We start from the raw sequence: 26,912 nt of genomic DNA, 5'->3' as shown, positions 1-26,912 counted from the left end.
TAAAATATCATTTGCATGATCCATCCCAATTTCAGGTATATTAATAAGGGGGAACTTGTACATTTTAACAGTTGATCTGAGAGTAATTTGGTAATCTTTTAAAATACTTTTAGGAAGGTTCATAGGAATATTATGCCTAGTGCGAAAGTTAATAAAAGTGCCTCTAGACTTGGCTTCTCTGATTTTAAGCTTCATGAGGGTTGAGACTGTTTTTCTATTCACTGCTATATCTAAACACAAAATTTAGGTACTTCTAGTTATTTGCCAAATAAATAAAAAGCACTTAAAAATAAAATCCAGAATTATTATCTAATCTGTCCCGTGATCTACCTTCTCAATCTCTTTTTCTTGTCACTCTCCCCTTTTCTATATCTTATTATCAGCTACCTTTGTAACAAAAAAGGAATCCTCCCCTCAGGGCCTTTGCACTTGTTATTCCCTCTGTCTGGACGCCTACCTGCACCTTGCTCCTTACTCTGCCTTTTCATCTTTCGTACTAGCTTTTCTCTTCCCTTCTCACAGGTGGCTGTCCTCATTACTTAATTTAGACTATGCATCTCCTATTAATTTCCTTTACATTTATATGATATCCTGTTGCTTCTTGCCTGTCCTTTTCCATTAGAATGTAAGTGACAGACCTTTTTTATCCTGCTTTCCACTGTATCTTCAGTGCCTAGAACAGTACCTGGTACATATAAGTAATCAGACATTTTGAATTAAAAAATAGATAAAAAGATAACCTAAATGGTCAACAGTTGAGGAACAGTTAAATTATGGTATGATAGTCTCCTTGATCCTTCACTGTGTAATGAAGCCTAAGTTATGATACCTTCCTAATATGTCCAGATAGCAATAAATACCTAGAAGTGTTCATTTTCTGAGACATCTTTTTACTGCTCTGAAGAAAAGCTGGCAATCTATGCTATAGTTTTTCAGGAAAATTGAAGGTACCTTAATTTTTAATGAAAAAAAATGAGGCCCATAAAATAATGTCTCATAAACTAACTTGCCTGCAAAGAAAAAAAAACAAAAACAACCATTGCTGCTCACTTATACATACCTAGGTTTCATCTGCCAGCAATGTCAGCAACAAGGGAACAGTAAAAACGATCTTACTGTCCTCTTACGTTCTCCTCTAAAGCTTAAATAATTAGCTTCCTGGGTCTACTTCTAATTTACTCACATTTCTGGAGAGGGGAAGGGAGAGACTGCTTAATAATAGTATTTAAACCTTAAGCTTTTAAACTTCTGGATACAGAATTAAAGAAAAAAGCCCTAGAGAGAACCATAAGCAAGACAGTACACAAGATGTTTTCTACACAGTAGAAAACAAGAATAAGGAAATAAACTACCATTTATTCAACATGGGTTATATCGGCTAAGGTAGAGATTTAAAAGGAGATGATATATGTGAATGTGCTCTCCAACAATGCTAACTATATGACCTACAATGTCAGTAACCTTTTTTTGTCCCTTGATTATATAAATTACAGAAGATATGCTCAGGAACATCTCACTCAACTGGAAGAAATACTTTATATGGAACACCAAGTACCTGGAAATATTCTCTAGTAAGCCAAAAACACTCTTGTAAGCAAATCAATCTCTGAGGGCCCAATGTAGATGCTATAAATTCATGCATTTTATGCAAAAGTGAGTTGTTTAAGTACACATTCAGAAGTCATCCTAAAGGGCTGGCTAACTGGATTTCAAGCCCACATACAAACAGAAGCAGCATATAAGAAATGCAAGAGGTAGAGAATGGGTGCCACAATCTCCTTGTTTTTAGTGCCCAGGGTTCACTAACACTACACAGAGAAAACTCAAGGTCTAAAACATTACCCAGAGACTTTTTAGAAAAAGAGGTGAAGAAGTTAAACAGCTGTAAAAGAACTTATTCCAAAAAGCATACAGAATGCTTTCAATTTTAGTAAAACTAAATCTTAATGGATTAAATTTACACGTCAACCACAGTTGTTATAAACCATAATTAAGAGAATTAACTTTTCAACCTATTATTCTTACATTTATTTATGAAAATTGACTATCCTTACTAACATATTGGGACAGTATTTCCTTCTCCTTAATTCAAGGAAGGATGGATGTAACAGGAAAATAATACATATGAAGAAAAATGAAAGAAAATGCCACGGTTCTTAAATGAAGTAGTGGTAGAATTCTGAAAGAAAAGATTTTACAGTAATTTTTAGTAAAAGCAGACAAAAAGACAACTTTTAAAAATAGGAGAAACTGTCCTGAAATTTAAAATGTTAAAATCCACTCTTAACATGCACAAATATATGAAAAATCCAGGGCAGACTTCCAATTATGGTTTGAAAAAAATCCAACCAAAGTCTTCAAAATAACTTACAAATACTACACATAAAAAGAAGAAAACTTTATGTAGTGGAATACAATCACTCTCTCTTAAGATTCTTTCACTGACACTAAGCCAACGTAACATTAGAGTCACATTAACTCTTTCGTAAAGACACTATATCAAGAATCTATTGTAATGTTACTGAATGTACAGCACATTTTCTGTTCAGACACAACTGAGCGACTGAACACACACACACACACACAGAGTTACAATTAAGACACTGTATATATTATTAGAGGAGCCTTTTAAAAATATAATTTCTACATACCACATCATCTTTGCTTTCATTCTTAAAAGACGTTTCTGTCTCCATAGGAACATCACTGTGATCCCCTTCTATATTTTGCTTCTCAATTACAGATGCACTAGCCACACTGAAGATTCCATGGATATTAATACGAACTTTAACCTTAACCTTGGAACTATCACCATCAGATTGTGGGAAAACATTCTGAATAGTAAAGTTCCCTTAAGGAAAAAAGAACTTTGATCAGAACATAGGCCTCAGATTAACTCATTCAATTCATTCATCCAATAATTTTACTATCATTTTCAGATGTTGGCAAGCAAAAAATCTTAAAATTATCATCATATTCTAATTATTGTGGGGCATGCATTTCCCCCAATCACCTTTTTTTAATATAATAAACCTGGTATAAACAAAAACTCAAAAGGGTGTAAAGTGATTGTCCTTCAAAAAAAAAAAAGACTCAAAAGGTTAAACAACCTGCCCCAAGTCATCAGTGACAGGAAAAAGAGTTAGGGATCTTAATCAAGGACAATCTGACTGAAGGCAATATCACTTTTAGGTTTTACAATACTGCCATACTAAAACCAAAATAGCAAAATTCAATTTCTGAACTTTAAACCAAATATATATTACCTGTTTGTTATAAACTGTGTAAATCATTACAATCTTGGTAATTCACAAAGCAATTTAAATTTTCTTTTCCTGGAACTTGCCTATAGCAAAACTGCTAAGCTATACAGTCACTACTACCTGGTTTACATTAATTTTTTCAGTTTAAGAAACCTGGTGTTTTAGGGCTTCTTTGGTGGTTCAGTGGTAAAGAATCCACCTGTCAATGCAGACGACATAGGTTTGATACCTGCTCTGGGGAGATCCCAGTAAGAAAAAGTGAAATCTGGTATTTTATTTTTTAGAAAAAAATCTCAAATATATAATGTTATCCATGGTAGAGACAGACTACTAGGCAGAAAAGTTGTATATAAAATTCTGGTTTTTAGAAGTTGAATTGTGACCTTCCCTCTTGCCCCAATGCATATGTTGAAGGCCTACTCTCCAGTAACCTCAGGAGGTGACCTTATTTGGAGACAGGGTCTTTACAAAGTAATCAAGTTAGAGTGAAGTTATTGGGTGGGCTCTAATTCAATGACTTGGTGTCCTTATTTGGAGATGGATACACACAAGAGGAGAAGGACACATGAACACGATGATGGCCGTCTATGAACCAAAGACAAACGCCAGGAATGGATCCTTCCCTCAGAGCCCGCAGAAGGAACTGATCCCACCACCACCTTAATTTTGAATGTTCCAGCCTCCAGAACTGTGAGACAGTACATTTCTATTGTTGAAATATCTAGTTTGTGGTGCTTTGTTACAGAAGGCCTAGAAAACTAATACCATTTTCAATAGTTACTTCTACTGTTTTATAAATGTACTTGAAATATTAATACTGTCCTCATTTTAATCTATCAATAAAAGTAGCAAATATAGAACATTTTATATTCTTTAAAATGATACAAATCATACTTTTTTCGGTATCTTCTAAAAAGATAACTCGGCTGAAATGGCTATTAGTCTCCTAGTTCCACTTTCATATTAATCTAGTAACACTCATTCTATCTGTTGCCCGTGGGTCGAACCAGTAATACTCATTCTAGTTGTTGCCAGTGTGTTGAACAGGAGTTTAAAGTCACAATATGTAGTCAGTCTGACAGCACTGACTGCATATTCAAGTTTAGTATTTTCGTTAAAAAATAACTCTCATCCAACCTCTCAAGCCAATTACAGAACATTTTAAATATAGATGTTAAAAATATTCAAACCTGTTGTTATCCAGAAATAAAACTCTAAGCACCAAAAAGTGCATGTTTAGAAAAAAGTATGACTATCTTTGTTTAAAAATCCAGTGCTGGGTTAGCTGAAATGTTAATTTGTTTCCTTGATTCAAATACTCTAAGAGGCTAAATTTTATGAAAAAAAAAATTGGGAGTTTTCTTACCAATTCTTGGATCTGGATAAGGCACTTCATGTAAATTAGTATAAAATGCTTCTAGTTCAAATGGTTCTTTCTTGTGGAAAGTAATAACTTTTGAGAATGGGGCAGGATGGTTCTTACAGAATACTTCGCATTCCCTGAAATGGAGTGGGGAAACAGTTAAACAGAGAGCTTCCTGTGAACCTAATCACAGAATCCATCTTGTTTTTAATTCATGAGTAGCAATTTTAAATACCTCTACACAAATGTTAAGAAAAAGAATTATTGGTTTTGCTACAAATAAACATACAATGAATTCTGACAGGTTCAAAATAATTCTCTCCTATTAAAATGGGAAAAATCACCTGAGAGGAGGTATATTTTAAGGCCAATTTATAGGGATTTTTGTTGTTGTTCACATCTGAGGACCAAATTCTGTTGATTAGTTTCCAAAACACTTATCATATGTAGCCCTTTTTATTCTAGCTCCCTTAAAAATACTTTTAATTGGAAATAATTTCAAACTCATAGAAAGGTGCAAAATAAAACAAGGATAAGGAACACCTGTATATATTTTACCAAAATTTGTTACTGTTTTAACCCATTTATTTCATCATTCTGAGTACACATACACACTGTTGTATGTGTACATTTTTTTTCTGAACAAGCTGTGGGTGTTACATACACGATGGCTCTTTACCCCAAAATTTTTAAAGGCATTCTTCCTAACAGGGACATTCTCTAATATAACCATAGTATAGCTATCTACTTTATAAACTTTAATACTTAAATCTATAAACCAAACTCCAAGTTTTTCAGTTGATGAACAATGTCCTTTATAGTATTTTCTCTTACAGGAAGCTTTAAAAGCTACAAAAGCAATTCTATCATCCTATTAATTATGCATGGTTTGAAAATGTCACTTTTATGGACCTTTTCCTCTATCCTACAACTACCTCCTACTTTCTTATTGTAGTCACTAGAATATATCTAAACTTCCAATGTGTTTTCTTATAAATTTTTTTGGATCACTTATACACTTAACTGAAATTAACTTTAAAAAATAATATTTCTTGCCTCAAAGTTGACATTAACACATGTCCTGCAAAACCTTCCAATTAGGTTGATAATCCATATTTTTGAAATTTGCACAAAAATGTCAACTTCTAGGGGATGTGTAGAACACAGAACAAAATCTTAAAAGCAACTTCAAAACTTAAATACAGGTTTACTTTATTATACAAACTACATCTAAAAAGTCAAATATAGTATCAAATACAGATTTTTATTTTGGAAGGAAAGTAAACAATTTAAATGCTGTGCAGTTTATGGAAAAGGAAATGCTAATGTAAAAGCACAAAAAGACTAGCTATAACAGAAATGAAAATAACAAAGTGCTAATTGTCTTTACTATTAGAATGTTACATTTAAATATACAGGAGAAAATGAGCTAAAGTACATTATCTCATACAATGTTATTAGGAATATAGCTTCGTATATTCTTTTTAGTGGATAATTTGGCAGTATTAAGTTAAAATAATGTTCATAACCCTCTGGCTCAATTTCAGTCCTACATAGTTACCTTAGATATATCAAACACAACCAAACAAGGAGATATGTACACGGATAGTCCTAATAGCACTTGCTTAAAACAGGAAAAACATAACTTAACAATATACTGGTTAAATTATGGCACCTACAATTGTCTGAAAAGTTACTGTCTGTTGATATGGAAAGGTGATATATATTTGAAAATGCAATTTTTACGGATATATACACATGATCATGTAAATATTTTAAAAGTACATGTTTTTATTTGGATATTGAAAGAAAATGACTGGATAGATCGATGTGTGTGTGCTCAGTCATGTCCAACTCTTTGTGACCCTATGGACTGCAGCCTGGCAGGCTGCTCTATCCACAGAATTTTCCAAGCAAGAATACTAGAGTGGGTTACCATTTCCTCCTCCAGGAGGATAACTATATACCCAGTTGTTAACAAGAGTTATCTCAATAAAATGGGCTAAGAGAGTTGGAATATAGCAAATACAGGTCTTTTTTTTAAGTTTTTATATTTCTATACTGTGATTTATATTTGAAACTGAGAATGTTTTACTTTTATAATAAAATATTAACTAAAAATATGCCCTTCATGGTTTACAGATATATCATGTTTTTATATTATCCTTGTTTCTAAAATACTATTCTAAAGTGTTTGACAAGTTTAAGGAGTATAAATTCCTCTAATTTAGAAAAGTAGGTTCAATTTCTTATTTTGATAAGCTCTAACCAAGGCTTTAAAAGTAACTTACCCAGTTCCATCTTCAAAAGAGGTCTTCCATCTTAATGTGATTGAATAGGGAACAATGTCTGTTATGGAAAATTCACGCACTTTAAATGCTGGCGAGAGAATTGCACACTGAAAATAAGATGGATACCATATTTAAATCAAAAAACACCAAACATACCCCATGTTACCATGACTGCTTAACAAAGTTGTTATAATAAAACTGTTCCATTTAAAAATTTTCTGGGTTTTTGGTAATAACTACGTAAAATTTTAAAGTGTCAGAGCACTCTTCCTGTGACTTTACAAAAATTTATGTAAAATATTTTTTAATCTCAAAAAAATAATTTTAAATGGGAATAATCATAAGAATTCATAAAATAAATGTCTTTCAGTGTAGTTAATGACATACAGTCCTATGATAGCATAAAAACAAATGGGATAGACATAACCTTTATTTATCAGCAATAATTTCAATTTCAGTTCAGTTGTTCAGTTGTGTCCAGCTCTTGGCAACTCCATGAATCGCAGCACGGCAGACCTCCCTGTCCATCACCAACTCCCCGAGTTTACTCAAACTCATGTCCATTGAGTCGGTGATGCCATCCAGCCATCTCATCCTCTGTTGTCCCCTTCTCCTCCTGCCCCTAATCCCTCCCAGCATCAGAGTCTTTTCCAATGAGTCAACTCTTCACATCAGGTGGCCAAAGTATTGGAGTTTCAGCTTTAGCATCAGTCCTTCCAATGAACACCCAGGACTGATCTCCTTTAGAATGGACTGGTTGGATCTCCTTGCAGTCCAAGGGACTCTCAAGAGTTTTCTCCAACACCACTTTAGCTTATTGTTGAGTGGTTGGACCAGATAATAAATTAAAAAGTTCTTTGAGGCCTATCACCATATTTCTGGCAAAATATACATTCTAAAATTTTTAAAGACTAATTATCATACCTGTAATGCACATCCTCTTGCAACAGCTTCATCAGCATTTAATGTGGTACTTATGTCTTTAAGAAAGAATTTAGTGATTTGCTCTTTCACAGCAGGAATTCGTGTTGCTCCCCCTACAATTTCTATACTACTTATGTCTTCACGCTGTAAGTCTGGAAAACAAAATGTTTCAAAAATTAAGACAGTCTTTATAAAAAAAGGGAACAGTAGACTCTGGAAAGTACTTTTTTAAAAAAATGAATTTTTTAATTTACTCAAAACAAGGTAGAACAAAAAGAAAATAAAAATAAATTTGGAAAAAAGCAAAATTTAATAGATATTATCTACACATCAGGCACTGTACTTGGTCCAGATGATGAAGTGACCGTAAAACAGACAAGCACTTCATGGACTTAAAGAAACTGTTCAGAGGCCTTCATTTTTTCTAACTTCTACCTCACAAATTCCCATAGGAACTAGTTTTTAATTGGTCATGAAAAACCTTAACAAAAAGCAGTCATGTTCTCAGTTCTACTTCTGATCAATCTTTAAAAACTTACTTATAAAAATACCTTCAAATAACAAGCATTAGTTTTATGATGTAAACAGTACGGGCCAGGACGAGTTCTCATAAACTCTGATGTCTAATGGCCCTTGTCTTATGAATAAAGAATGAGTTATAAACGCCTTCTCTAAAATAAATACTAATCTTAAAAAAAAACCACACATGACTTTTTTATTGCTTTTACAAATTTCTACCCCATTAAAGTAACACCATGGTACAGTTTTGATGGTTAGTTCAGGAACTTTCACTTACTAGCTTGTTCCATTACTGCTTTTAACGGTGGTTCAACTCTGGCTAAGAGGGAAGCACATAATTGTTCAAATTGAGCCCTGTGGGAAAATGAAACAGAAGTCTTATTTAGAGGTATAAAAATTGAGCATAACTTCTGAAATAACAGAATGAAAAAAATTAGACACGATCCAAACATAAAATGAGGAAATACTTTTCAATTGAAAACATACATGGTACCTGTTCATTTTACTAGAAACATCAAGGTCATTCATGAAACACTCAATGTTCAGTGGAAGATCTGATGCATTTGCACTCATTAGCTTCTTTAGTTTTTCACATTCCTGATATAAACGCAACAAGGCCCGAGAGTTTTCTTTCACATTTATCTTATATTTTGTCTTGAACTCTTCACAGAAGTAGTCTACTAAAACCTCATCAAAGTTCCTGCCACCCAAATATGGATCAAAGGTAGTAGCCAAGACCTGTTTAATTGAAAAACCAGAACTGAAGTTTCAGAAATATTACATGCTTTCTAAAACTAAACCTCCCTGAAAAAACCTTTTAAACTTAAAACCAAAGAACTTGTCAAAAATCACAGGTGTGCCAAATTTGGAATCACTTATATTAATTATCATATTTAGCCAACATATTTATCCATTCAGAATTATCTACTTTATAGACCTATATACCTATGTGAGAGAGTAACTTTAATTCTGAAAAGTTGAGTTGCAGTGACTAAAAGTTCATTATCTCACATCCTTTGGTTCTACAACCGCATTGAACAGATGGGCCAAAAACCAAGTTTAAGAGAGCAAAGAAAGAGTCCTAAGTATGTAACCAAACACAAAACAGCCAAGAGGAGCCAATCCAAAGATTAAATATAAAATATTTTAATTGATCAAACATGGAACTCTGCTCAGTGTTTGTTATGTGGTGGCCTGGATGGGAGGGGGAGTTTGAGGGAGAAATGATAAATGTTTATGTATGGCTGAGTCCCTTCAGTGTTCACCCAAAACTATCACAACACTGATAATTGGCTATACTCCAATACAAACACAAAATAAAAAGTGCTTTTAAAAAAGTTCTAGAAAAATGTTTTACAAATTTACAAATCAAGAATTACTGCCCCCACTCCCCTAAAAAGCCAGACTATTTTTATAAACATATAGAAGGAACAAAAGAGCATGTAAGGAACCATAAAAGAAAATTTTAAAAAAAAATGAAGAGGAGAGACAAGAATTTAATACGCTTGCTGAACAACTGGCCTCAACTAAGCAGTCTAATAGAAAAGGAGCAGAAAAGTCACACACTTCAATGATATAGCTCTTGAAACCATAGAACCAAGACATCTAGTCTATCTCCCCGTGGCAGAGGGTAAAAATAACTAGTTATAATAGTCATTGCCAGAAAGTAGAGTTCCACGTTGGTGTGTTTCAGCCTTTTTCATAAGGATGGGTGGTGGAATAGTGGTAAACATCACAGTTGGATGTGAACATAGTCTGAGGGGGATGTTATCCCACAGATTAACATGGAGAATCAATGAACAGACTCCTATATTCACTATGAGTAACTTCCCTTTAATTTTATGATTATAAGGATGTTAATATAGTAATATAAACTTCAACACAAAAGGCTCTAAAAGGTTCTGGGTAGCCCAAAGCATTTAATCTTCTGAGCAAATTCTATACATGTGTGTAACAGGGACAGAGTGTGTGTGTAAGTCTGGGTAAGATAATTAATGTAAAAATGAATATAAAACCAAAGGCTATAAAAAGATAAGCACGGAGAGGTAAATAACACCACATTGTAGAAAATTTTGATTGGGATTCTTGGATAGAAAGGTTTCTAAAGACAATAGTAATCATTTTAGAAGATGTTTCCTATGTACATTTATAAACATGTAATTTATGCTCCCTGATAGGTGACAAACACCTCAACACTAATAAAAAATAGCTAACACATAATAACTACAATGTGGTATTCCAAGCATCTTATAAACTTTAATTCATTTCATCCTCAAAAATTCTATGAGATACTGATAATATCCTCAGGTGAGGAGCCTGAGATTTGGGGAGGTTACATAATCTGCTCAAGGTCATAGTTTTTAAGTGGCAGAACCAGGGTTTAAACCCATGCATTACAGTTCTCCATTTACTCTAATATGCTTTTAACCATTAGAATTAAATATAGCAAATCATTTATTTACTTACTTTAAGTTTTCCTTTGTTAAAAGCACAAACCGAGACCTGATAGGCAGAATGTCCCATATCAATAAATATTACATTTCTTGGTTTCTCATCTAGTGGAGGAAGATCCTGTTTATAAATTCCATATGCTAGTGCAACTATGCAAGAACAAAGAATGAGATTAGCAAAGCAATCGCTTGGAAAACAATAAATAAGTCATGTTGATACTACCTTTTAGTTAGCTTCAAAGTAAAATAACTTTTCACAATTTGGTTAATGTTTTATTTTTTCTACCCTATAATGTTAATGACTTGAGTCAATGTAAGACATGTTTAATCTCTGCCAAAATGCTGTACTCCAAAATGATGAGCTTATAAGATATCAGGACATAACAGAGTTATTAAAAATAAATGCCTTGTACGAATTGGAAAAAAACTATAATATTTTAATGACAGTGATTTTCAAATTGCAAACTGCTCACCTGCAGTAGTTTCATTCATTAACCTTAAACAATTTAAACCTGCAACCTGGGCTGCAGCCATCACAGATCTTCTCTCAGCATCAGTGAAAAAGCTAGGAATCTGGTATTGCAAAACAATAATCAAGTGTATTAGTTCATTGTAATACATTTTACTTAAACATTTCACCAACTGAAAATGAAAATAATTACACCAAAACTTACGCAAAGTAATAAATGGTGTTCTAATTAAATAAATGAGAAAAAATACTGTTTTGTTTTTTTAGGTTGTGCTTAGTCGCTCTGCTGCTGCTAAGTCACCTCAGTCATGTCCAACTCTGTGCGACCCCATAGACAGCAGCCCACCAGGCTCCCCCATCCCTGGGATTCTCCAGGCAAGAACACTGGAGTGGGTTGCCATTTCCTTCTCCAATGCATGAAAGTAAAAAGTGAAAGTGAAGTCGCTCAGTCGTGTCGGACTCTTCGCGACCCCATGGACTGCAGCCTACCATGCTCCTCCATCCATGGGATTTTCCAGGCAAGGGTACTTCAGTTGTGTCCAATTCTCTGTGACCCCATGGACTGTTCCCTGCCAGGCTCCTCTGACCACGGGGATTCTCCAGGCAAGAATACTGGAGTGGGTTGTCATGCCCTCCTCCAGGGGATCTTCCCAACACAGGGACTGAACCCAGATCTCCCACATTGCAGGCAGATTCTTTACTATCTGAGCCACCAGGGAAGCGCCCCCCCTTTTTTTTTTTAAGGTTGTCAATTGCTGTATCAAAAGTTTTACCTAAAGTATGAACACAAATTTAAAGCAATTAGTAAAATAGAGTAATACTGTAGAATTTCAAAAATATGTTCATCTAAATCCATCTCATGTTGGTCTCTTCTATAAAAATACATATTTGTTTATATTTAATAATGAAACATTAACAACCAAGAGTCTGTTAAAATGAGATTGGTAAATATGTTATATCCACATAAAGAAATCTGATGTGGATGTTAGAATCAGACCAATCTGAACTGTCATGGAATAGTATCTTTATTACATTAAAAAAAGGGGGTGCACGTATAGCATAATTTCATTTTTTTGTGTGTATATACTACTAGAAGAATACACTCCCAAATGTTTACAATGGTTATATTCCAAAAGGAGGGGAAACTATATTGCAGGGGGCTTACGATGAGCATCTGTTTCTTTATAAATCACCAAAAAACATTAGGTTATGTTTCTATTAAAAATAAACTCATAATTTAAAACATAATTAAGATCACATATACTTAGTATTATCAAACTAAGAAGCACTCTCCTTTAGTCTACAGATTTATAAAAAACTGAGTACATTCATGTACAAAATGACTTGGGGCTCTTCCAATTTCAAGTTAACTGCTTTCTGAATTTAGAAATTTCATTTAATAGATAATAACGCTAAAAGAACTTGAATTTTGACAAGTCTGTATATCCTGATTTTGGTATTATCCTTCTGATAAAAATGTATATTATAAGCTATGGTTCACTTAATATTCACTGGGAACTTATGTACCAGGTGCTTTTTTAGCCATGAGGGATATGACAGTACATAAAACAGAAAAAAATTCCCCTTGTATAGCTCACACGGGCTAACTGCACTAATTACAAAGTTAATAATGGCCAAGAAATTCACTGCCATATTCTGATACTAATTTCTGACATAATTACTAAATTCACTGAAGAGTCATAATATTTTATTCTTCTGATGATGAGGGAACTTCTGTAGCCAAGTTTAACAGTACTAAATATATTCACATTTAGGTGACAACATATAACTTAAAATCTAGTTGTCAATATCTAGCGGGATCTCAAGAGATAAAAGACAGGGTAAATGATTAAATGTTAAGAATCCTTAAAAGAAAGATCTTTTCTTTCTGAAAAATACTGCATGATCTAACCTATATGTGGAATCTGAAGAAGTCAAATTCATAGGATAGAATAAAATGGTAGTTATCAGGGATAGGGAAGTGGGGGAAATCAGAAGTCAATGGTCAAAGTGTATAAAATTTTATTTATGTAGAATAACTTTTAGAAATCTAATGTATAGCATGGTTACAGTTAATAATACTGTATTATATGCTGAAATTTGCTAAGAAAGTAGATCTTAGGTACTCTTGCTACACAAACACAAAAAAAGGTAACTATAGGAGATAGATATATTAATTTGTTTGACTATAGTGATCATTTTCATCATGTATATCAAAGCACCATGTTTTTTACCTTATATTCAAACTATTTTTACCTTTAAAGCTTAAGTTGATTTTTGAGGGGTGATAAACGTGTTTATTATACTGACTGTGATGATGTTTCACAGGTATATTCATATGTCAAAACTTGTATACATATGCATATGTACTGAAGTATACACATTAAATACATCTAATTTATCATTTTTAAAAAAGGATCTTTTCTTCCGGATACAGAATATACACAATCTCAAATTTCCAGCTGGGCATTTTCAACCTTTGATGTTAAATGTTAAGGTTCCCTGGAGTTGGGATGTTTAAGCGCCACCTAGAAAGATTCTTAAGGGTAAGTGGCAGGTATAGCAATCACCAACTAATCACATACATTAGTTATTTTTTTTTTTTTAAAGATTAGCTGATTATCACAATTAACTTTATGGGAAACTCAATCCTGAACTTCACCAAATGAAAAAAATTTTTAACATAAAAGAAAAAATTGGAGGTTATTTACTAGATAAGGGAAGAAAAATATTTCCATATAACATTAATACACTGGAAAATATGATTCAAGAGTGTTCAGTACTGAGGTAAAACTTACTGAAATCACACAGTCAGCCACTGGTTTCTTCAAAGCATTTTCTGAAGTCTCTTTAAGCTTAGCCAATAGCATCCCAGTAACCTGCTCAATTGCAAAAGGTCTTTCTTCTTCTAGGTATCGCACCTGAAGCCCAAGTGGAAATATTTAATGAGTCATTTATTCATCTAGTATTTAATGAAAAAGGCAGAGTCCTTACTCAATGAACTTACATACCAAAAATATTGCTCTAGTATCATCATATCTCATCTCTGTGAAGTTCCAGTGCTTTACCCATAGTATTACAACCAAAATATCAAGTCTTTACCTGTTTCAGATCCCCATCTCCCACAAAAGCAAGTTTTATCATTTACTATTCTTGTAAACAAATAAAGGGAAAAAGGTCAAATTATCTTTCTTTAAAATGAAAGCGTTAGTAATATAGTTTTGTGAAAAGAAAATGAGAACACAGGAAAAAAAAATCTTTATTTAAATAAGGAACTTCATATACATTACTCCAAGGCCTCAGGGGATAATTACCAAGGCCTCAGGGGATAATTAAACATTAGAGATGCATACATGGAATTTTTTAATTTTAAAAAATAACAATTTCATACACACGTTTGACTAGTTTGAATTTAAGTACATAAAATGAAACTTTACAGTGCTTGACCGAGGAATACTATGCTTTATTCAAATAAGCAAACTCTTTCACAATGACAACCACAATATTTATAAGCAATAGAAAGTTAACTTAGACCCCATACAATAACTACAACTAACTTAGAGAAGAAAAGACTAGGTATTTCATCTCTGTATCCCCAAGAGCAAGTAATTTTATGCTAAAACACTAAACTTTGGAAGAGCTTTAAAGAACTTCTCAGGCAGTACAATGTATTTATTTAACTGTGTAAATATGAATAATAATATAAAATTTACTATGAAACAGACCTAAACTTGATATCCATTTGTTTCCAAATCAATTTACAGGTAAGTTTAAAACCAAGAATTACATGAAATTATATGAAATTTAAACACAAGAAGAAATCAAGCACACAAAAATAAGGGAAAATGAATCAAGTACCATGTGTCTTAGTCTGATTATAGGAGGCACAATAATACAGAATTTTTTTGAAGAATATAAAAGTTAGATGAAATAAACATCAAAGCATATTCAAACAAATGTCAGAAAAAATAAATGAATAAACTGCTTGAGGCACTGAATGCTAAAGATCTTCAGTCTTCAAAGGATGAAGAAACTTAGTTCAACGCATGGTTGATTGATGTTTTCAAAGCCTCTTCAACTAGCTTACATACACTCACTACAACTGCGTAAAAATTATATCACTTAAAAATTAGGTTTTGACTTTCTGTAAAAATTATTTTGTTTTTAATCAAACTACTCACAAAGCATAATTTTTAATTTTCTTTTTAAAGAATAAAACACTTTAGTAGTTTAGAATAAAACTGTTCCACATAGTCATTAACTGGAAGTTAACATATCTAAAGGACACATGAACATTACTCTTTATTACATTTATTGCTATCATAACCCATCAGCTTCCTACTCAGCATGTCTTGATCCACAAATTTCACCTAAAATATGACTTCCTAATTTTCAATTTGTCTTTAATTTCTTATCGTGTCTTTTTTTTGAACTACTGTTAAGTCTCATGTCTCCTTTCTACAATTCATCATCCATCCTGTAGTCAGAATCCTCTTCTAAACATGGAAATATGTACACCTTAAAACATATGTATCAATTTGAAAATCAGCTATTAAAATTTTTAGCTCTAAGATATAAATCTTACTGCATAAAGTTTATTCTTCTGAAGTGTACAATTAAGTGGTTTTAGTGTGTTCAAACTTGTATACTGATTACCACTAACTGTAGTACATTTTCATCATTTTAAAAAGAGTGTCCCATTAGTAGCAGCAGAAGTAGAGATACCCATTCCTAACAATTAAGAAGTAGAGATACCCTTAATTCCTAACATCCATAAGTCTATTTTCTGTGTCTACTGATTTGCATTTATTCTGGAGAGCCACACAAATGAAATCACAAAATACGTGGCCTTTTATATTGTTTCTTTCCCCCCAGTTAGCATGTTTTCTAGATACTGTCCTTTTATGGCCAAATAATACATGCCACTGGATAACTATACCACGTTTTGTTCATATACTCATCAGCTGGTGGACACTTGGTTTGTTCCCACTTCTTGGCTATTATAAATAATGTTATTATGAACATTGGTGTACAAATTTTTGTTTGCACAAGTGGTTTAATTCTCTTATGTACACATACCTAATAGTAGAACTGCTAAGTCATATAATCTGTTTTGGGGTATTCTGTTAGTTTTTGTTAACCAATCTACAACTCTCTCAGGATATAGAAGTAAAAACCTAGAATCCATCTCTTACTTGGAAGAAGAGTTTGCTTTAATATTCCTAACACAAGATTCTTCTAAATTAGAGCAAACTCATTATAGCAGTTAATATACTTTTGGGCCTATTTTTCTAAATCACATATGCCTCTGCCTTTGTCCCTTAAAAATGGTTCACCTCTGAAAGTTCTCCAAATAATAATACCTTTTTCTTGACAATAAAAGTATTTGGATTAAAAAGATTATTATTCTAAATAAGATTTTTTTTGTGCATTCACTAAAGCACACTACAAAAACTGCCTGTTTCTTGCTATGCATATATTTCACCTAAAGGAAAATAGGTTAAATTTTTTTTAAAGTATTTAAAAATAAGCAATATTACTGCATTTGGTTTCTTCAATTTGAACAAATGCTTGCATTCCAAGAATATAAACTTACCTTAACCCCTGCACTTCCATTCGGCATCTTCTGCAGCTCATAGGGAAGCCTGATCCTTTCAGTTTGCACAATAGGATCATCAAAAGATCGCCCATGAAGTTTTTTGAAACCATGAATTGTATTTCTTACATTCGTGACTATCTGTTGGCAGTAAACATTTTTATAATTACTGAATTAATGCAAAGTAAACCACGCTAGTATTTAAGAATCACCAAGTCTCCTTATCCTATACATCTGCATAAGTTCAGAATTACACACTATCATCTAATTTTTTGGTTTCTAATTGATAGAGGTCTCCTTGGACAGCAAGGATATCCAACCAGTCAATCGTAAAGGAAATCAACCCTGCATATTAATTAGAAGGACTGGTGCTAAAGCTGAAGCTCCAATACTTTAGCCACCTGATTTGAAGAGCCAATTCACTGGAAAAGACGCTGATGCTAGGAAAGACTGAGGGCAGGAGGAGAAGGGGGCGACAGAGGATGAGCAGGTTGGATGGCATCTACTCAATGGACATGCGCTTGAGCAAACTCCAGGAGGCAAATAAGGACAGGGAAACCTGGCGTGCTGCAGTCCAAGGGGTCACAAAGAGTCAGACACAACAGAGCAACTGAACAAATTGATAAAAAACCACTATCTCCTACCCTTGGAATGTTAAAAACAAAATTAACTGTCTTTTAAAAAGAACAAAACTTCAAAACTTCTCAAATACAATGAAAATCTATCTACAACTCATTTATTTGGCTTTCTTCAAGACTTTCAGGCTAATGAATTAGTATTTTTTATTTCTTTCCACTTTCATCTGTGTTTTTATTAATATTTACACTATGTCTTTTATCACCCTGTTTTTCTTTTACACTAAATATCTTCGTGAACTTTATCATGTATTACTACATTGCTTCCACTGCTAAAAACTTCTCTTAGGCTAGTATATTAAAAATCCTTCCATATAGCATGCTAAGTTAATGCGTCTTCATTTGTAAATAGCTTATATTTTGGCAAAGTAGTTTTTTCTTTATTTAGAACATGTAGTTCAAACTACAGAATATCACTGAGATCCAGTTGTTGTCCTCTTAGTGACCTTCAATTATAAGATGAAAACTACAGGGATGCTGAATTACTATGTTGATTGCTGTAGCTTTTTAGGAAAAATAACTTATAGTTTGCTTCCTTCAGAGACTCTAAGCCCTATGATACCTTAAATCAGCCAGAATACGAGAAGTAACCTTTAGTGAAGGGGTCATTTTGGCACAAACATTTGGTTATGTGCAGTATGAAAATGGAAAAGGGAGGAAAAAAACATTCACACTCAGGCTGACTGTAAGACAATTTGATTTACAAAATCTTAACAATTCCTGGATAAATGAGTCAATTATGTCTACAAAGTCATGAAAAAAAATGGCTCCATTAAACAGTTATTTTGTAATAAAGAAAAGACTCGGGTATATATTAAAATGTAAAAAATAACTGTTAAGGGCATTTGGTTCATGGCAATAAACAAAGTCTAAGAAAAACGAACCTGTAGCATGGAATGTTAAAATGAATGTTTTATGCAAAAGGATTTCAGAAGCCTAGAAATATGAATACTTAAACAGATTCCATGTAAAGTGGCAGCCACAGAGAATTAACTCTGAAAACCAGTTTCTCCAATTTTTTTCCACCTTCTTTAACAAAGACATCATTCACTTGTTGTAGAAGTATGTATTCTAGATAGCATATCCCTCATTAAAAGTGACCATACAGGGAAAACCTGACGCCATTTTACAGCATAACCTAACCTCACAGCTAAGATTTTTAAAAAAATAAAATTCAAGAAATACTTTACAATCCAAAGCAAAATACATTTAGTAAGATACAAAGATATTAGGATCTGTCAACTTCTTTATTCTCTTTTTTTCACTTTTAATTATATAAACTGGGAGCTTAGCTGCCATTATAAAGTTAATTCTTCCCGTAAGTCAAAACATCTACATTAACAACTCACCTGGCTCTTAGCTGCATTTCCAATGGCTCGTGTTCTTGATCCCAAAGATATACACGCTCTGAACAGAGAAAAAAGAAAAAGTGTTTCCAAGGTATTTTTATATTAATGTACTACTACTGTGCTTCTCTTTACACAAAAATGAATTTAAGGATGAATATAATCATGTAGTATTCAAAACATAGGTTATTGATATCAGAATTTTACATATTTTTAAACTTTCCTAAGTAATAGAATAGTTGTCAGAATAAATGCTAGAATTTAAAAAAATGTGCTAATAGTTGGCAACAATATATTGGTCCCCAAATTATTTTATCGGTCCCCAAATTATTTTTCAAAAATTTCAGTTAAGTCTATGACTTGGATCTAAATCCTGGCTCTGCCACTTAACAGCCGAGTAATCTTGTAGGAATTACCTAACCATTATTTGCCTCAGCTTCCCAGCTGAAGACAGTGTTGATAATAATACCTACTCAGAGAGGTGTGTGAAGATTTAGTGAGTGACTATAGGTAAATGATCTCTGGAACCAGAGATCAAATTGCCAACAACTGGATCATTGAAAAAGCAAGAGAGTTCCAGAAAAACATCTGCTTTATTGACTATGCCAAAGCCTTTGACTGTGTGGAAAATTCTTAGAGAGATGGAAATACCAGATCGTCTGACCTGCCTCTTGAGAAATCTGTATGCAGGTCAGGAAGCAACAGTTAGAACTGGACATGGAACAACAGACTGGTTCCAAATAGGAAAAGGAGTATGTCAAGGCTGTATATTGTCACCTGCTTATTTAATTTATATGCAGAGTACATCATGAGAAACTCTGGACTGGATGAAGCACAAGCTGGAATCAAGACTGCTGGGAGAAATATCAATAACCTCAGATATGCAGATGACACCACCCTTATGGCAGAAAACAAAGAACTAAAGAGCCTCTTGATGAAAGTGAAAGAGAGTGAAAAAGTTGGCTTAACGCTCAACACTCAGAAAACGAAGATCATGGCATCTGGTCCCATCACTTCATGGGAAATAGATGGGGAAACAGTGGAAACAGTGTCAGACTTTATTTTTGGGGCTCCAAAATCACTGCAGATGGTGACTGCAGCCATGAAATTAAAAGAGTCTGCTTGCTCCTTGGAAGAAAAGTTATGACCAACACAGACAGCATATTAAAAAGCAGAGACATTGCGTTGCCAACAAGGGTCCATCTTAGTCAAGGCTATGGTTTTTCCAGTAGTCATGTATGGATGTGAGAGTTGGACTATAAAGAAAACTGAGCACCAAAGAATTGATGCTTTTGAACTGTGGTGTTGGAGAAGACTCTTGAGGGTCCCTTGGACTACAAGGAGATCCAACCAGTCCATTCTAAAGGGAATCAGTCCTGACTATTCATTGGAAGGACTGATGGTGAAGCTGAAACTCCAATATTTTAGCTACATGATGTGAAAAACTGACTCATGTGAAGAGACCCTGATGCTGGGAAAGACTGAAGGCAGGAGAAGGGGATGACAGAGGATGAGATGGTTGGATGACATCACCGACTCAACGGACATGAGTTTGAGTAAACTCCAGGAGTTGGTGTGGACAGACAGGCCTGGAGTATTGCAGTCCATAGGGTCACAAAGAGTTGGACATGACTGAGCAACTGAACTGAACTGATAGGTAAATGAAGAATATGTTGTTTTTATTACTGCATTTAAATGTATTAATAATTCTGCTTATAAACATGTAGAGTACCATTTTTATCAAAAAACCATTTCATGCTGTGATTCAAGAAAATGTTTCCATGGTTTCAATGTTAATTACAGGTTGTAATTCAGTTGTAATTCATTCAATTAACAAATACTTACAGGCATTGTGTTTATACTAGCTACAATCCGATGTGCTTGGAGAATTTAGTCTATCAAGAAAATCAACATACACTAGCAAAAAAAGAAAATAATCACTTATAGATAATAAAGCTTAGAAAAAGCAAGTAGAAGATGTGATTTCTTAATTAAAACTAGAAAGAAAGCATTTTAACATGTAGGGTTTTATGGAAAAGGACATTACCAGTATATAGGTATACCGTCTGTTCTCAATATAACAGCCTGAGTGATCCTTTTAAAGACAGAAAGTCCTCTGCTAAAAACCCTGCAATTGTGTCCTGTTTCCCCAACAGCCAATAAACGGCCATAGTTTGCTTTGTAGCTGCTCTACCCTGTAACTTCAGTATTCAGGACAGTGGCAGCTGAGATAAAAGGAAAAGGAATTAAGAGATTTTAGGAGCTAAAACTCAAAGGACTTGGTGATGAACTAGATCTTCAGAGTGCAACAGGCAGCCACCAGACACACATGGCTATTACAAATGCAGCTAGTCTGTATAAGTAACGCGTGCTAACTGACTATACCACTGGAGGCCCACTGCGGCTAGTCTGAATTGAGATGTACTTAAAGTATGAAACAATATCTTATTAATTTAAAAACACTGATTACATGCTGAAATAAGATTCTGAATATACTGAGTTAAATCAAGTATATTAAAATTATTTTTTATTTTTATTGAAACTATTAGAATATTTTAAATTATGTGGCTCACATATATTTATTTTTACTGAACAGTGCTGGAATAAGTAATAGGAAGAGGTAAGTAACAATAACAACATACAGGTTTCCAGTTTGCATTGGAGGGTAAATAGCTGTGCCATGCAATAAGACAGAAAATGCTGTAAGAGGGACCTGTTTGGGGATGGACCATCACCAGTTCTATTTTGGCTATGTTGAGACTGAAGTGCCTTTGATATATCCAAGGAGGAATTTACTTAGAACTAAAAGTTAAATGTGATGAACTGATATATGACAGAATAGAAGTTACTTTTAATTGTGATCTGGTAAAAATAGGTAAATAGGATATATTAAGAATCAGTGGTTCAGGTGACACCTTCATTTCTCTTGCAAATAATTCCTTGATTCAACATAGTCTCTGCCAGAGTAGACTCTGCATGCCTGATACAGAAATCCATGAAGATGGTTGGCATTCCATTCTAAACTCAGAGAAATATGGATTTGCCATCTCTTGGCCAGCTTTATTTTGGGAGTTGAGACCCATTTTGCTGTCAACTCCATTATCTGGATACACTTTGAAAAACTTTTAATTTTTCAGTACAAGGCTATCATTACTTTAATGCACAGAAAATCTGAGGTTGATTCTCAAGAGTTAAACTTCTGTTAAAACTCTCAGATCCAAGTAAGACTGATTCAACTATCATTTATTGTTGTATTCACTGTATTTGCTGTATTCGGGGTTGTATTTCACTGAAATATGTTTTATGCCTATATCTTTTCATGAAGAAAGCTACAGTTATCATCAGACATTCTCTTTAGGTAAAAGCAGACAACTTGTAAAGTTCAAAAATTTAACGTTATAACTTGAAAATACCCAGTTTTGATGAGAAAACCCTCCTCACATACTGCATGCATGCTAAGTTGTTTTAGTCATATATGACTCCCTGCGACCCCACCAACTGTAGCCCACGACTCCTCTGTCCATGGCATTCTCTAAGCAAGAATAATAAAGTGGGTTGCCATTTCCTTCTCCAGCTAAAGGTCCTTCTCACATACTAACGGTCTTCAAATTCCCTCAAATTTTTTTTCCCCCAAGATTCTATAGCACAGCCATTAAATAAATATCTGTCAAGGACTTTCAGAAAAATCAAAGTAATTTAAATACCCATTCTCTTTCAAAATTTTACCTTTCAGTAATACCAAGGCAAACAGACATACTATATATTAGGTTGACACAAAAGTTTTTCTAGAAAAGGATATTCAACAGTTTATCCAACTATATATCACAAAATCCAATTACACTTTCTATAGATTATTTCAACTACTATTTAGAAAATCCATTTTATACCTAAAAGAAAAAAAAAAAGAGTCTACAATGCAGCTTAAACCCATTATATTTAGGCTGATGTTGCCATTGTGACAGTAGTCATAGACTCTCAAAGAATGCCACAAAATTAAACAAATAAGTAGAACTTCTAAATGTTCTGTACAACTTTTAGTAGAGGAGGGGCATAAAAATCAAAAGACAGGATGTTACTTAAGAAAGTTGTATTTGTATTTTCCCCTAAAATCTAAAATTAACTGTCTCTCTTATAAAGCCAAGCATGGTTATGTTGGAGAAAACACACACTGCCAACAGACCATCAAACTTCTCACCTAAGAGGTCAACACTCTAGACTTGTTTCTTTGTAAATCTCCACTAAGGAATCAAAACCTCTTGATCCTATCATCGACACTTTAAAATAGCTCTGTTTTTAGAAATTTCTGCTTTCCCTTGCCAGTTCCATAAGATCACAATTACCATTTATAGTCTCTTCTGCTATCACTGAGTAGATGCAAAGAAATATAATAGCTGAATTAATGATATAAGAGGACAATCAATTGGTTTAAATAAGGGGTTTGTTCCTTACACGGCCAATTTGGCTCTGAATCAAACTGTCAACCGCTGAGGAACTCCTTTCAACTATAGTTGCCAAGATGTCTATAGAGCAGGATTTCTCAGTCTTGGTAATACAGACATTTGGGGCTAATTTTTTGTTGAGGGACTGGGGCAATTTTGTGCCCTGTAGGATTTTGGAAGCATCTCTGGCCTCTACCTGCTAGATATCATTAGCTCTCTTCCGTTCCCTCTCCCCGTGTGACAACTGCAAGTATCTTCAGACATTGTCAGATGCGCCCTAGGGTACAAAATCTCCAGTTGAAAACCACTGCATCATTTCCCAACTAGTATTCTGTACAAAGTAATCCCTTAGCGGTTCAAATAATCTGAGGAAAACATTCTTTTCTATTTCAATGCCTCTAAACAAATTAAGGATTTGAGACTTTGACAGTAGAAACATGTGATTATTATTTCTCAAACGTAACTATCTGGAAAAAAAGTAAGGGAATGACTGTTACCATTTTTTTTTTAGTTTGCTACTTAGAAATATTAGACTAGGAAACAGGAACCCACTCCAATATTCTTGCCTGCAGAATCCCATGGACAGAAGAGCTCGGTGGTCTACAGTCCCTGGGGTCTCAAAGAGTCTGATATGACTGAGCGACTAATGCTTAGAAATATAAAATTTTTAGACATCTATGATTTAGTAATAATATAAACTTTCCAATCTTTCAATATGGACAATGAATAAAATATTTTAACATATAAAAACAAAAATTCCTTTAGTAGTCTCCAAATGCTTCTAATAAGCGTAACTCCCAAATTAAATTTGTTCTTAACTTAAAACCATTAACAGAAATCTGCTGCACGTGTGCGTGTGCTCAGTTATGTCCCACTGTGGCCCCACTGATTGCAGCCTTCTGGACATCTCTGTCCACGGGGTTTCCCAGGCAAGAATACTGGCATGGGTTGCCACTTCCTACTCCAGGGTTTGCTCCCGACCCAGGGACTGAACCCACGTTTCCTGCACTGGCAGGCAGATTCTATACCACTGTCCCACCTGGAAAGCCCCGACAAAAATCACACACACATTTACATAGCTGATTTAATTTTTATTTAAAAAGCTGATTAGGTACTTTAAATTAGACATGCTGTGTAATTATTAAATTAGATACCGTATTTTGAAAACTGATTATCTTACTCAAAATTTATCAGTTCAAAGACAATTTTGTCATTTTTATTATGACTGCCTAGAACAAAGATTTGCAAATTACCACTTACCACCTATTTTTGTAAGTAAAATTTAATTAGAACATACCTATTCTCATTAATTTGTATTATAATGACCACACACTAAGTGAAGTGAAAGTTGGTCAGTTGTGTCTGACTCTTTGTGATCTCATGGACTATAAAGTCCATGGAATTCTCCAGGCCAGAATACTGGAGTGGGTATCCTTTCCCTTCTCCAGGGGATCCTCCCAACCCAGGGATTGAACCCAGGTCTCCCACACTGCAAACAGATTCTTTACCAGCTGAACCAGAAGGGAAGCCCAAGAATACTGGAGTGGGTAGCCTATCCCTTTCTCCAGCAGATCTTCCTGGCCCACGAATTGAATCAGGGTCTTCTGCACTGCAGGCAGATTCCTTATCAATTGGGCTATCAGGGAAACCCAATCACATACTAACCACATACTAAAAGGCATGTTAAACATCTTAAACTCAACGTATATTATGTAATTTGCACCTATCATTCCTGCCTTCTAGAATTTTTTCAGAATTTTTCAGCTACAAATTCAAGGCAACGACTAGAGATTCATTTTGTTTTGTGGATAATAGTCATACTAAAAGATTTTATAGTACTAGCTTTGGCCATGCTAAAGTGTGGGACGTCTGCCCATCCACTCATCTAGGCACAATTTCATTTAAAAAAAATTTCACTGAATTTTTGTTTGTCAACAGCAAAATACTTTGCAACACACACTAATTGACATGTATAGATAAAAGGAATACTGTACATACATTAAAAATGATGTAGAGTCATAAGAGCAAATTTGAAATGTTCACTTTATATTTTGAAAAAGCCAACTGCAGAATGTATGTAAATGTAACTTTACTTTTGCTAAAAAAATCCCAGTTTAACACATATACTCACTATGTATAGAAACACACATATTAAAGTTTAGGAGGTAGTTGGGAAGAGGCAGAGGAGATATACTTTATGTAATTCTTCAGTATTTAAAATACTTTAAATTAAAATTAATGTAATCTCATAGTAAAACATACAAATAAAACCATTTCATATGGTACAAAGAATAATTTTAAAAATGTGAAAATTTTCTCCTAACCTGAACTGCTATTACCATTAAAAAGTCCTCCTACCCAGCAAGTCACTATTAATGTCTGGAGTTTCTCATTTTCTGTGTAGAAAAATTTTTTATTTTCAGTACTTCAAAAGTGATTTCTACTTTTGTTCATTGAATAGGACATCTCACATATCTGAGATGTGGTGTATAAATAATATTTTCCCATATTTTCAGATTATACATATGTTGATAAGGACAGAAAACCAGAGAACTGTTCAGTCTGCTAAGCTGGATCCTGCAGAATTTTAATAGTAAAACAAATATATACATCTAACAAAAATGTCTTGAAATAAGTTTGATTAAAAGATCCATTTTCTTTATTGTAAAGTAAGTTCATAAAAGTTCAAAACATTACAGACTATGTATTAAGAGCACACTTCCATAATCTACTTCCAAGAAATATTCACTATTAATAGTTTCTAGTCTTTCCATACTGCTTTCCTCCATAGGTTTGCACTAACATTTTGTGTACCTACTTTCATATCAACTTCTAAATTGAAACAAAATTTTTACATGTTCTTAAAATAACTTAAAAGCATACTAAAATAATATTTTAAAACAAGATAATATTTCTTAGAAACTAGACAGTAACAGATGACTTTACTGATTAACGATGCTTCTCTATACAGTAAACGCCCAGACAGATAATTTGTCCCAATACAGCCCATTACCCAATAATGTAGATACCATCCGTATGCCAACAGATAATGTAAGGACACTGGGGTTCTGGGGTCAAAGAAGCCTGAAACTAAATCCATTTCACTGCTATTTCTTGGCCAAGATATTTAACTTTGCTTAAGGCTTCTTATGAAAAAAGATAGCTAGTATTATCAAACTCATAGAATTGATGTGATACATATGCCAGTACAAACAATGCTAAGCCCATAGAAATCATCACTAAATATCAATTTAAAATGCAGGGAGCATGTTTTAGCTGTGAGAGTTGGACCATAAAGAAAGCTGAACACTGAAGAACTGATGCTTTTAAACTATGGTGTTGGAGAAGACTGCATCAGAGAGTCCTCTGGACAGCAAGGAGATTCAACCAGTCCATCCTAAAGATCAGTACTGAATATTCATTGGAAGGACTGATGCTGAAGCTCTTTGGCCACCTGATGCTGCGAAAGACTGAAGGCAGGAGGAGAAGGGGACGACAGAGGATGAGATGGTTGGATGGCATCACCGACTCACTGGACATGAGTTTGAGGCAAGCTCCAGGAGTTGGTGATGGACAGGGAAGCCTGATGTGTTGCAGTCCATGGCGTCGCAAAGAGT

General features: G+C 33.9%; 1 protein-coding gene across 1 annotated transcript in view; it reads right to left on the bottom strand.

Moving 5' to 3' along the window:
• The window catches only part of HSPA4L (heat shock protein family A (Hsp70) member 4 like), a 54,924-nt gene that overhangs the window by 24,646 nt on the left and 3,366 nt on the right, over window positions 1-26,912 (bottom strand). Inside the window, exons 2-12 of the mRNA XM_005691268.3 lie at window positions 18,860-18,917; window positions 16,876-17,016; window positions 14,078-14,200; window positions 11,284-11,383; window positions 10,827-10,960; window positions 8,854-9,098; window positions 8,638-8,714; window positions 7,842-7,993; window positions 6,918-7,024; window positions 4,630-4,763; window positions 2,652-2,851 (exon numbers count right to left, since the gene is read on the bottom strand). Coding sequence (XP_005691325.1) covers window positions 2,652-2,851; window positions 4,630-4,763; window positions 6,918-7,024; window positions 7,842-7,993; window positions 8,638-8,714; window positions 8,854-9,098; window positions 10,827-10,960; window positions 11,284-11,383; window positions 14,078-14,200; window positions 16,876-17,016; window positions 18,860-18,917 — 1,471 coding nt within the window. The remainder of the gene's footprint in view (window positions 1-2,651; window positions 2,852-4,629; window positions 4,764-6,917; window positions 7,025-7,841; window positions 7,994-8,637; window positions 8,715-8,853; window positions 9,099-10,826; window positions 10,961-11,283; window positions 11,384-14,077; window positions 14,201-16,875; window positions 17,017-18,859; window positions 18,918-26,912) is intronic.

Source organism: Capra hircus, chromosome 17 (genome assembly GCF_001704415.2).
Source record: "Capra hircus breed San Clemente chromosome 17, ASM170441v1, whole genome shotgun sequence".
Classification (NCBI taxonomy): Eukaryota; Metazoa; Chordata; class Mammalia; order Artiodactyla; family Bovidae; genus Capra; species Capra hircus.
Note: the sequence above shows the minus strand (reverse complement) of the source record. Positions and strands in the feature narration are given on the sequence as shown.